This window comes from Neomonachus schauinslandi, chromosome 5 (assembly GCF_002201575.2).
Source record: "Neomonachus schauinslandi chromosome 5, ASM220157v2, whole genome shotgun sequence".
Lineage (NCBI taxonomy): Eukaryota > Metazoa > Chordata > Mammalia > Carnivora > Phocidae > Neomonachus > Neomonachus schauinslandi.
The window spans coordinates 93,957,262-93,969,646 of record NC_058407.1 but is presented as its reverse complement, the minus strand read 5'-3'; the positions used below and the strand labels follow the sequence as shown (position 1 = coordinate 93,969,646).

General features: G+C 35.7%; 1 protein-coding gene across 1 annotated transcript in view; it reads left to right on the top strand.

The window, feature by feature from the left end:
• Window positions 1-6,315, top strand: part of CLEC9A (C-type lectin domain containing 9A) — a 14,743-nt gene extending 8,428 nt beyond the window's left edge. Inside the window, exons 3-6 of the mRNA XM_021690491.1 lie at window positions 2,179-2,325; window positions 4,007-4,158; window positions 5,361-5,482; window positions 6,183-6,315. Coding sequence (XP_021546166.1) covers window positions 2,179-2,325; window positions 4,007-4,158; window positions 5,361-5,482; window positions 6,183-6,315 — 554 coding nt within the window. The remainder of the gene's footprint in view (window positions 1-2,178; window positions 2,326-4,006; window positions 4,159-5,360; window positions 5,483-6,182) is intronic.
• The last annotated feature ends 6,070 nt before the right edge of the window (window positions 6,316-12,385 follow it).

Genomic DNA, 12,385 nt, shown 5'->3' with positions numbered 1-12,385 from the left:
CTTTCTTTCTTTCTTTCTTTCTTTCTTTCTTTCTTTCTTTCTTTCTTCTTTCTTTCTTTCTTTCTTTCTTTTTCTTTCTTTCTTTCTTCTTTCTTTCTTTCTTTCTTTCTCTCTTCTTTCTTTCTTTCTTTCTTTCTCTCTCTCTTTCTTTCTTTCTTTCTCTCTCTCTTTCTTTCTTTCTCTCTTTCTTTCTTTCTTTCTCTCTCTCTTTCTTTCTTTCTTTCTTTCTTTCTTTCTTTCTCTCTTTCTTTCTTTCTTTCTTTCTCTCTCTCTTTCTTTCTTTCTTTCTTTCTCTCTTTCTTTCTTTCTCTCTCTCTTTCTTTCTTTCTCTCTCTCTTTCTTTCTTTCTTTCTCTCTTTCTTTCTTTCTTCTTTCTTTCTTTCTTTCTTCTTTCTTTCTTTCTTTCTTTCTTTCTTTCTTTCTTCTTTCTTTCTTTCTTCTTTCTTTCTTTCTTTCTTTCTTTCTTTCTTTCTTTCTTTCTCTCTCTCTCTCTTTCTTTCTTTCTTTCTTTCTTTCTTTCTTTCTTTCTCTCTCTCTCTCTCTCTTTCTTTCTTTCTTTCTTCTTTCTTTCTTTCTTTCTCTCTCTCTCTCTTTCTTTCTTTCTTTTTCTTTTTTTTAAGATTTTATTTATTTGTCAGAGAGAGAAAGAGAGAGAGAGAGCACAAGCAGGGGGGAATGACAGGCAGGCAGAGGGAGAGGCAGGCTCTCCACTGAGCAAGGAGCCCAATGTGGGACTTGATTCCAGGACCCCGGATCATGACCTGAGCCGAAGGCAGACGCTTAACCCACTGAGCCACCCAGGTGGACACCCAGGTGTCCCCACATAGGCATATTTCTTCCAGGTAACCAGCTTCGACAGCAGAGCCTGCTCAGGATCTCATTGTAACCAGGGGCAAATCATCAGTCACATGGCATCAGTAAACAATGCTGACAAGCTAGTATCATCTGACCAAAAAATCCTCAGACTGATGATTACAAAGCTACACTATTAGTCAGTATGTCTCATCCCTTGTCCAGAGGTCAGTGCCAGGCAGGAACTTTAGAAATACTATTCAGGCTGAGCTCAGGCCTGTTTGAATGCATTCCCACAGCACAATAAGGACCTCATATAAAACAATAACGAAAAGACCGGAAACCCAATGAAAAAAATTATAATATATAATTATATCTTATATATAATTATACACTTCATAGAAAAGGAAATGCAACAGACATCTATATATATGAGAAAAAGTTTCAACACCAAGCATAAAAAGGGAAATGCAAATTCAAATGATACTGAAATGCCATTTGCAACAGCTTACGTGGAGGGTAATTTGGAAATATCTAATACAATTTAAATGCACATAAACTTTGACCTAGCAACTTTTCTTAAAAATATACTTGCATATGTGTGAAATTACGTCTGACCAAGGTTCTTTATTTCTGGAATACCAAAAGATTACAAATAGTCTGAAAGTCAGTAGGGAATGACTAACATAAATCATGATATATGCATACAATGGAATCTGATACAGTTATAATGAAAGAACGAGAAAGTTCTTTATACACTGACATGGAATTTTGTCCAAAATATATTTTAAGTGGTAAAATATGAAGTATTAAAATATTAAAAACCATATAAATAGATTGTTACTGTTTGTATAAAGAGGGGGCATTTTATATTCATTTACTTGTAAAATTCAAAATATATGTGGAAGAATAAAAAAGAAATTCGTAAACTGACGCTCTAGGGGAGTGAAGTTGGGTGCATCCAGGTGGCAAAGGGGTTTTTGCTCTGTATCCTTTGAAGCTTTTGATTTTTTTTAATTAAAAAAATTTTTTTTAAGATTTTATTTATTTATTTGAGAGAGAGAGAGAGAGAGAGCACAAGCAGGGAGGAGGGGCAGAGGGAGAAGGAGCAGCAGGCTCCCTGCAGGGAGCCAGCCACAGGGCTGGATCCCAGGTCCCTATGATCACAACCTGAGCCCAAGGCAGATGCTTAACCGACTGAGCCACCCGGGTGCCCCAAAGTTTTTGATTCTTGAACAGTGTAAATTTTAAACAAAACTTTGATGCAAATTAAAGTCACAAAAATAACCAGTAATTTGTAGTTGTCCTTAGTCTGTATGGAAGAATTACTTTGTTCTAATTTGTCAGTATTTTTAGTTAAGAATGATTGTTATTTATTGTTTGAAGTGTTCCAGGTATCCACTATTGCAATGAAGCAGCAAGAAAAACTCATCCATCAGGACAGAGCACTGTTGAATTTCACACAATGGAAGAGAAACCGTAACCTTCAGATGAAATATTGCCAAACCTTGATGCAAAACTCTTTCAGTTTAGGTAATTGATATAAAATCAGCTTCCACTGTACAGATACAAATGCAGGAAACAGTAGCACTCATTTTACTGTCTGCAAAATTGCAGACAGAATTTTAAAATTGGGAGGGACATAATTTTGATCCACACTCCAGTTCAATGTTTTTAATATATTTATATATTTCAGTATATATAATGCAGATTTAAAAAACACACACTCAAATTTCAAAGGGAAATGTGTAGGAGTAGCAGATCGGATTTTTTTTTAAAGCAGCATTTTATGTTTTAGCCAATCACTCAAATTTATAAGTGTATCTTTAATTATAGTCCTAAATTCTTCAATATGCTTAGTTTAAACACTGCTTTAGATTCAAATTTAAATATCTCTTTGAGCAGAAAAATCATTTTTAAAAAATCAGAGTATTTACCATAAAATTATAACAATGTAGGGTTCAACTCTTTTTAAAAATTCTATGCCTTTACTTCAGTTTTGTCTTTTACATCTCTCACTAGAATCTTAAACCTAAAACAGCCTTATTTCTACGTGCAGTATAGTTTGCCAAGTATTCTATGTTTACTTAATTCACATTAATTGTCCCTGTAGTGGATATCATTTAAATAATCACCAATGAGAGACGTCAAAAACCTACCTTCTGGTTGAAATTTAGTCAAATAAATGTTTACAGAATCCCTGGGTGCCCAACAGTGTTTTTAAATATTACAGGCTTTTGCAAGCATGAATTAGCCCCACCTCTGAGCCATTAACCTTGAGACGATGGCAATATCCATTTTGGAGACCTACAAATTTAATATGTCCTCCAAAATTTCAGCTGCCTAGTCTTGCCATAACAATAGTCAAGACACAGATTAGCATAGATTCCAAACAAAAGATATTGAAAAGCTTCAAATAACTCAACATCCAGGCCCTGGACACTGATAATGAACTATTTGTGACCCTAAATAGAAGGCCTCTCTCTAGAAAGTAGAGTTCTGGAAATTTCAGTCTTTCCCTCTGTGCAAGAAACACTTGGTCAAGTTCTTGCGTTTTGGTCCCCCTCTTATAGTCTTGAGCACAATTCTTTTGTGAATACATTCTTTCTTAAGACAGGTTTCATAAAACTGATCAAACAATATGGCTTCCTTCTAAGTTATATCCAAGTCCTGAAATAAGCCTATTGGTCATTTATGTTTTTCTCCAATTTTCCTCACCCACATATTTTCAAATCAGCCGTCAAAGTGCACTGTTTGTTCTGTCCATTCTATAGGAAACATTTTCATGTTTAACTCTCAGAATTTACACATCAACTTGAAACTTATTATCAGCTTGCCTAATGGTCCAGCATATATTCCAACTAAATTGGGCGATTAAGATTAACAGACACAAAACAATAAGTAAACAATGAAGACTATACATGATGTAAGCTTAAAGAGAGGAAAGATTTATAAAAATAGAATCATCAACTCAGTTGTTATAGGGGAGGAACAATTTGGGAAAAAATACTCTGAAATTAATTTTATCTTAAATTCTTACAGACCTATTGCAGTTGGAAATGTAGAAATCTTTCTGTGGTAAGGACCAATGCATTTGAACTATTTGGTTACAATGGTTAGCTTCACTGGGGACAGGACAAAGGTTTCTTTTGAGGAGATGGGCTACTAATATTTTTATAATAATTTTAACAAAGTGAAATGTTTCTATTCAAAGCCCATAACTGCAACCCTTGTCCAGACAACTGGATTCAGAATGGAGGAAGTTGTTACCGTGTCTTTGAAAACTGGAAATCTTGGCACACCAGTAAAGAGGACTGTTTGAAGGAGGGTTCTAATCTTCTACAAATAGACAGCAAAGAAGAAATGGTAAACAGCCTCTCATGGTTTCATATCATTCTGAAAATACCTTGATACACATTAAAAGCAAGGACTGATTCTAATTCGACAGAATTTCTTAATATTCTATAACAAAAATATATTTATTGTATATAATAAGGGTTTAAAAGAGACAATGTAGGAATTACCAAGGTTTGTTTTCCTTTTGATTAGACAAAAACAAACAAACAGGAAGCTATCCAGAAAACAAAGGGGAATATGTTGGTTGTATGTCCTTTGTTAATTAAAAAGGAGAGGGAATAAGGGAAATACCATTTTGTCACTTGTTAATCCACTCCAAGATATACATATATCATAATTTTGTATATGCTTCAAATTTGTTGTTTTCAATGCTGTTGGGAAGTGTAACAACCAATAAAAATTTTGTAATTAAAAGAAAAAGCAGAAGTATAAAAAGGGAAGTGATGTCATGAAATGGCAAGGTCTATAAAAATAAGCCTTTGCTAAATGAAATGTTTAATTGACATTAAGTCTGCTTCACTAACATCTTAACAAACATCTTAAACAGTGTTTCCCTGAAATCTTTTACCCATAAATATGTGTGAGGTAGAATACACAGTTACACATTTCTGACCTTATTAAAAATGTATGCTTGTTATACTCAATAATTAGTTAAAGTTAATTTTTCCAAAAATAATGAGAGAACAATTTAAGGATATGTTAAGGATATGCAGTAAACCAAGGCAACTTGGACTTACAACGATTACAGGTTTACACTATTTTTTCTGTGCAAATTTGGTGACAAAATCAATAATGTTTTTTCTAACAAAATATGCCTACAGTTAACTTGCCTCTGGAAACTCCTAAACTATTGAAGTATGCTGGGAAAGAATGATCTATATGGTCTATGATGTCAAGGATGTTTTTACTTTTCCTAATAATGAAGGTTCAGTATAACACCTTGTTTTGACATATATTCTCTGTCAAATTCTGAGTCTGTTAAGATTATTTTAATACCAGATGCCTATTTTCCCCATAGTCCTCAACACCCCATCTATCATATGGCAATAAAAAAATCTATAAAATGTATCACTTCTTTTAAAAACCCTCTGTCTTGTTCTCTAGCTCTCAAGTTCCCATTAATGTCTGTCTAGGCAAAATGCTACACTTTATATTTCATGACAGTTTGTTGTTTTCCCCTCAGTTCACTGTTCAGGTCTTGTTTCTTCTAGGACTTTATCACTGGCAGCCTGAGGACGGTCAAAAGAGGCTATGATTACTGGGTGGGGCTGTCTCAGGATGGACTCAGCAGAGCTTGGCTTTGGGAGGATGGCTCCTCTCCTTCCCCTGACCTGTAAGTGTCTGAGAGAAATGTTACAAGAAAAAGTAGAAACATGAGGGAATTCCAAAGTTTATTTTATTTTATACCTCAGATTTTCTCCAGAAGACATAGCCAGCATGATAATTTCACAGGTTTTTCACTGGAATCAAAGCTGAGGTAATTTCAGAGTAGCTTCATGGCTTCCAAGTCTTCCTACTTCTCGGCCCCCTGCCATTACATTCTAACACAATTCACATCAAAATTTGAGAATCTGAATGAACAATATGATTATCACAGATGTTTCCTGTGTATTATTTAATGGCTAGCGAGTGCTAAGGGAAAGAAATTATAGTAACTATTAAGAGATTTCCCTATTAAGCTTTTTACTTTTATTTATTTATTTTTCCCTATTAAGCTTTTTAGACAGAGCTAGGGAGATTGGTGAACAGGATTAGGTGTTTTAGTATTTTGAAAATTAAGAGTCAGGAAAGAGATCCTAAGTTAGAGCCTATTTTTGTGTATGTATTTCCCTTAATATGAGGTTTTTGATATTATGTTAACATATTTTTATTGAGAGAAAACACCGCTATTACTGAAGGGGGGGGGATGCCACAGGAGGGTACGATATTAAAACAAAACAAAACAAAAAGCTACCTACCTCTCATCAGTTACCCACAAGAACATCACTGTAAGCCCCATACCTAATGTCAGATTCACTGATTTGCTTCTCCAGATCACCAATACAGACACTCCAATCAACTGACCAGCTCTGTGGATATTTCAAGGTCAAGTTCCTTTCTTCTGCTAACTGCAGCATTTGGAAATATTTTATCTGTGAGAAGTATGCATTAAGATCCTCTATCTGAAAGAAATTGTACCAGAAGAGATCTATTACAGTAGTATGTTGAACAGGACATTGGAAAACCTGCCACAAAATTCCAAAGAGCAAGTGCAGAAGTAAACCCAAGTGTGGGCTATGAAACTACCTACCCGGACTCAAAACCTATCTCTACATTTACACTGGGCAATTTTCTTCAATACTTTCCAGACCTTCACTTGACATTGTTTAAACTGCCAAGAATAAAACTGGTTTATAGCTACAGAGGACAAAATCCTGAAAGGTTGAGAACAAACTGAAGAAAAATTATTTCTTTGTGTTTTTTTTTTTTTTTTCTCTAATCTAGAGTGACTATACACTCCACACAAAAATCTATAAGCCACTGGGGGGAGATGATGCATTTCTAGCTGACTGATTTTTAAAAAATTAATAAATAAATGTGGCCTTTTAAAGTCTCTACCTGCCAGATTTTTCTATGCATTTTCTGCTATCGAACCAGTAGGATGGTCGGACAGAGATGTGGATTTTCAAATTAGAAGGAAGACAGGAGCTATCTGCTGTGGGTAAGACAATACCCTTTTAGGACTGCAGAATTCTACTGGACACGCGAACTACCAGCACTTCATATAAGCAGAAGTAATAGTCAGGCTGTGAATACCAATGAATGTCCAGTAAAGGACAGCTGTGAACTTCCTCCCTTTTTCTCACTGACTGTCCCCACCACTCACAAATCAAAGGGCTCAGGTTGGGACTCTCAAGGTTAACACTCCAGCACTTTTTTTTTCCTATTTTTTTAAATTTTAATTCCAGCATAATTACCATACAGCATCATATTAGTTTCAGGTTTACAATATAGTCATTCCACACTTCCGTAAAGCCTCCACTGCTCCTGACAATGAGTGCCCTCCTTAATCCCCATCACCTATTTCACCCATCCCCCCACCCACCTCCCCTCTGGTAACCATCAGTTTGTTCTCTAGAGTTAAGTCTGTTTCTTGGCTTGTCTCTCTTTTTGTTTTTTTCCTTTGTTCATTTGTTTTGTTCCTGAAATTCCACATACGAATGAGATCATATGGTATTTTTCTTTCTCTGACTTATTTCACTTACCATTATACTCTTTAGCTCCATCCATGTCATTGCAAATGGCAAGATTTCATTCTCTTTTATGGCTGAATAATATTTCATTGCGTGCGTGTGTGTGTGTGTGTCTATCACCTCTTCATCCATTCATCATTGATGGGACACTTGGGCTGCTTCAGTATCTTGGCTATAGTAAATAATGCTGCAGTAAATAAGGGTGCATGTACCCCTTTGAATTAGTGTTTTTAGTATTTGGGGGGTAAATACCTAGTAGTGTGATTACTGGATCTTAGGGTAATTCCATTTTTAACTTTCTGAGGAAACTCCATCCTGTTCATAGAGGCTGAGCCAGTGTGCATTCCCACCAACAGCACACAAGGGTTCCTTTTTCTCCACATCCTCACAATGCTTGTTGTTTCTTGAGTTTTTGATTTTAGCCATTCTGACAGGTGTGAAGTGATATCTCATTGGGGTTTGGTTTGCATTTCCCTGATGATGAGTGATGTTGAATATCTTTTTTTTTTTTTAAGATTTTATTTATTTATTTGACAGAGAGCACAAGTAGGCAGAGTGGCAGGCAGAGGGAGATGGAGAAGCAGGCTCTCCACTGAACAGGGAGCTGGACGTGGGGCTCGATCCCAGGACCCCAGGATCATGACCTGAGCAGAAGGCAGCCGCTTAACCAACTGAGATACCCAGGCGCCCCTGATGTTGAATATCTTTTCATGTGTCTGTTGCCATCTGGATGTCTTTTTTAGAGAAGTAACACTCCAGCACTTTCAACTGCATCTCTCTGTGCCTCAATTTCTTCACTGTAAAATAATAATAGAATTTATTTCAAAATAATATTTGAAGATTGAAGTATGTATATGTTAATTGCTAAGAATAGTGCCTTTCTTAGAGTTTGACACTGTATCAGTGCTCACTACTGTTATCTGGAGTAAATCACCAGTCAGCTCTAGGCATCTAGAGATGTAGACCAGATAAAAATGACCTTTTATTCCTGCTCATGTTACAGGAATATTGAGAAGATGAAGTTTATATGTAAAATGTCAACAACTGTCTAGACAGAATATCTGTTTTAAAGTTAATGAATATCCTCAAATAAATCTATAGACAATCTGTATCTTAGGTCTGGAGGCTCCTTGGACATAGATTAGCTTGTTCCCAAAAGACAGGAGATATGAAAGTATCTTATGATCTATAGGAAGGAAAAATTCACTAATTATTATTATATTACTCTTCTACCACTTACCATCCTTAGAATACCTTACTGCACAGTAAATTTTCATCAAATACCTGCTAAATTCAATATAATTTTATTTAATCTTTCATTTTTCACAAGGAGTATTTGAGCTACATTGGAGTCTCATCTTTCTTTATAATAAAGACACCACTTACTTTTTTTTTTAAGATTTTATTTATTCATTTGACAGAGAGAGAGACAGCGAGAGAGGGAACACAAGCAGGGGGAGTGGGAGAGGGAGAAGCAGGCTTCCCGCTGAGCAGGGAGCCCGATGCGGGGCTCGATCCCAAGACCCTAGGATCATGACCTGAGCCGAAGGCAGATGCTCAATGACTAAGCCACCCTGGCGGCCCATCCACTTACTTTATTTCAAAAGTAAAATAAAACCCAATTCACCGAGGCAGTGGAAATTATTTAAATGAACCTAGAAGTCTATTATAAAAGGTGACCTCTGAAGGAGTAGGTCCTTTAAGGATGGGAAGGACATGTTTTCATGTTTTTGTTTTTGTTTTTTTTAATTTACCCTTGACCTGGAGTTTAAATGGTGGGCCTTTCAGTAAAAGGGATTTTCCTAATTTTCTGCTGAACCTAGAGAAAGAAAATAGCACGGAAAACAGAGTATAAGTTGAATCCTGTGTTTGGTTTTCACAGCTGACAGCTGGAAGCTGAATAGAATAACTTGGAATGGAGGAGAAACAATAACAATTTTTAGTAGTAAAGACGTTTGTCTTCAAGATTCTTCAGAGCATTGTCATGGGACTATGTTTAGAGAAAGGATAGGAAGCACTTAATAACTCTTTTAATAAAAAGTACAATGAAGCCAAAGGCAAACATCCTTCGGCTGATGTCATCCCATCAATATGTGATACAGTCTTTGCAAGTCAGAATCTTATCGACAGCCCAGCTGGCAAATTTCTTCAGTGGCAATACTGCTTTTCACATAGATATTATGGGTGGAAGATTTTTTCCTACAGGTTGCTTTTGGTCCAAAATATCAAGATCTTTTTCCAGGCATTGGTGAGAGATTGGGCCTTGGCACTGGGTTAACAAGTTTTAGATCTCGGTCTCACCAATAATAAATGGTATATCTTTGATCCATTTCATTGAAATCCAAGTTAGATTTAAAAAGGGGGGAGGGGGAAAGGAAACAGAAAACTCTGTCCTACAAATGTAAAGAAGCTTTGTTATACGCCATGGGTAAAGTGTATTAAGTGTGTAAAAAAGAAAAACAGAATAGTAATATTGATAGAATAATATTATTAGATCCTAAAAATCTGTTCATCCAATGAACCTTGTAAAAAAAGTTATGTACACTTTAAATCAGATTATGATGGGGTTTTTTTGTACTCTTCATAAATGACAAGAATCCCTTTACAAAGTATTTGACCTCCCAAATATTAACGCTGAAACTGAGGCAATCTACTAGACTCTTCTACTTATTTCATAATTGCTTCTGTCCCCAAAGTAAAAGCTCCCCTTACACTTCTCACTCTTCCTGCTATTGCAGGACTCATGACCTGTTTCCTGTTGATAACTTTTAAGAGCTGGTTCAATATCCTCAGGAAAAGAAATAGCTCATTGTGTACCCTAGGGAACTCAGATCTACCAGGAAAGACTATGTTCCTCATTTGACTTTTCCTGAAATTTCTTTGGAATGACCTAAACACACAAGAGCCTGAAAGAAAAAAGTTCTCAAGCCAAAAAAATTCACGGGGCAATACTCTCTCTGATTCTCCATGGAAAAATGTTCTCAGCAAATTATGTCATGATTATTTCCTATTCTTAAATTTTAAAAAAGTTTGTGGAGAAAATGTTATACCATACTACTCTTCTTTGAAATATTTGCTCATATTGGGATTAGTGTTGTGAGTTTTGTTATACAGGTGATGGGATTGAGGGCAGAGATGGAGAGAAATAAGGTCGAGAATAGCAAAAATGTCAAAGAAATGTTATTTTTTTCCCTCCTCACTATCTAAAGTGACACTTTCCTCAGGTTGCAGATTTGAAGGGAACACTTCAAATACTATTCAACACCCACTGCCCAGGCAGCTAGACTCTTTAAAGCAATGGCATTTAAAGAGACACTTGTCATTCAACCCTGCACTAGACTGCAGTTATGTAGGATTCCAGGGGTCAACACAATGTGTGTCATGTCCCTATTTACAACTTAGTCCACAAAGTCATTCAACTTTCCTTAGGTTAACCACATTTTCTTCCTGTAGTAACAAGACTTAAATTGCACTTAACTGCTTAGCTGAAGTCCTCATCCACATTTCTTGTTACATGCTTATTATATTAACTTGTATCCATTAAATATCTGCACTGATCATAGAAAATATTTGGTAATATCCACAGCTTTCCAAAGTGCCTCTCTACAATTTACTAAAGAATACAGGTCTCCAAAAAGGGTTGTTTATGCTTGTGTGTGCTCCCTTATTTAAAAAAAAAAAAAATTACTAATTCCTTTTTTTTACATATTTTTAATATCTTTTACATTTTATATTACAATTTGGATTATAAAACTAATTTCACATTTACTTCATTTCAGCTAACAGCACCATGAGAAAATTATAAACATTTGTACTTTATACTTAATGACATAAGCTTAGTGAAGTGAAGTGATTAACCCAATAATAGATCAGAATACAAGGTCTAAAACTCTAATTTTCTGACCACAAATACAGTCTTTTTGCATGACACACTAAATGGAACACAAAATTTGTTCAACACTGAAGAAATTTCATAATCAACAGAAAATTGAAAGGAAAATTCGTAAGGAAGAAATCCACAAGCAGTGATTGCTAAGTAACACAGTCTTATGAAAATGAATACAGAAATGTTCTCTTTATCATATGTTTGCTAATTTAATGTCATTTCACCACACAACAGATGTTTACTGAAAATAAAACTGAAGCAGCCTAGTTTTCGCTGCTGAAAAATAAAGATAATAGATTATCCTCACGAGCATTAAACCCCTAAAACTGATTTCTCTACAAATCAACGAAGTCACTGGTTGTGATGGTGTTACTTGCAGTAACCCATTACTTTTGTGCATCTTGGCATCCTGAGAAAGGGGGCGCTTACACAAGAAGCCAGTGATGTGTGCAGATGTTCACAGTTTCTCTTCCACTTTCCATGACCTTATTGGATAACTCACCCTATTAAGATTGTATTTACGCATCTTTAGCTATGTGTTAATGACAAACTTGCCTCAAAGGATTTCATCTCAGGAGAGTATTAAAATCATCTTCTTGAAGACAGCATGTTTCTCAAAGACTTATCCCTCAAATAATCAAATAATCAGTACTCTCGTAGAGTCCCTACAAACTCTCTGTAAGGCACAAACAACCAGAACACAGATTGCTATCACTTTTGAAGAGCATCTCCACACTGAAATTGTCCCCAAATCACAAATCTCTTCTCCATCACACACATTTCACATTATTTACATTTATTATTATTAAATCTTCAGTACCTGAAAGGTATAAACATGGATCAAATGGAAGAAAATAGGAGCTGAAACCAAACTATTATAGACCCACATAAAGAGACTGACTTTTGCTCTGGTCTTCAGTATTGCTGAAGGGAGCATCAGGGACAGTAATTTGGATATGGAACTGAGCTGAGAATATTTCTTTCCTGGAAGAAATTCCTAGGGAAAGGACACAATCATTGGAGTTGTTTGTTTGTTTGTTTGTTTTAGAGAGAGAGATCATGAGTGGGGAGGGGCAAAGGGAGAGGGAGACAAAAAATTTTAAGCAGGTTCCACTCA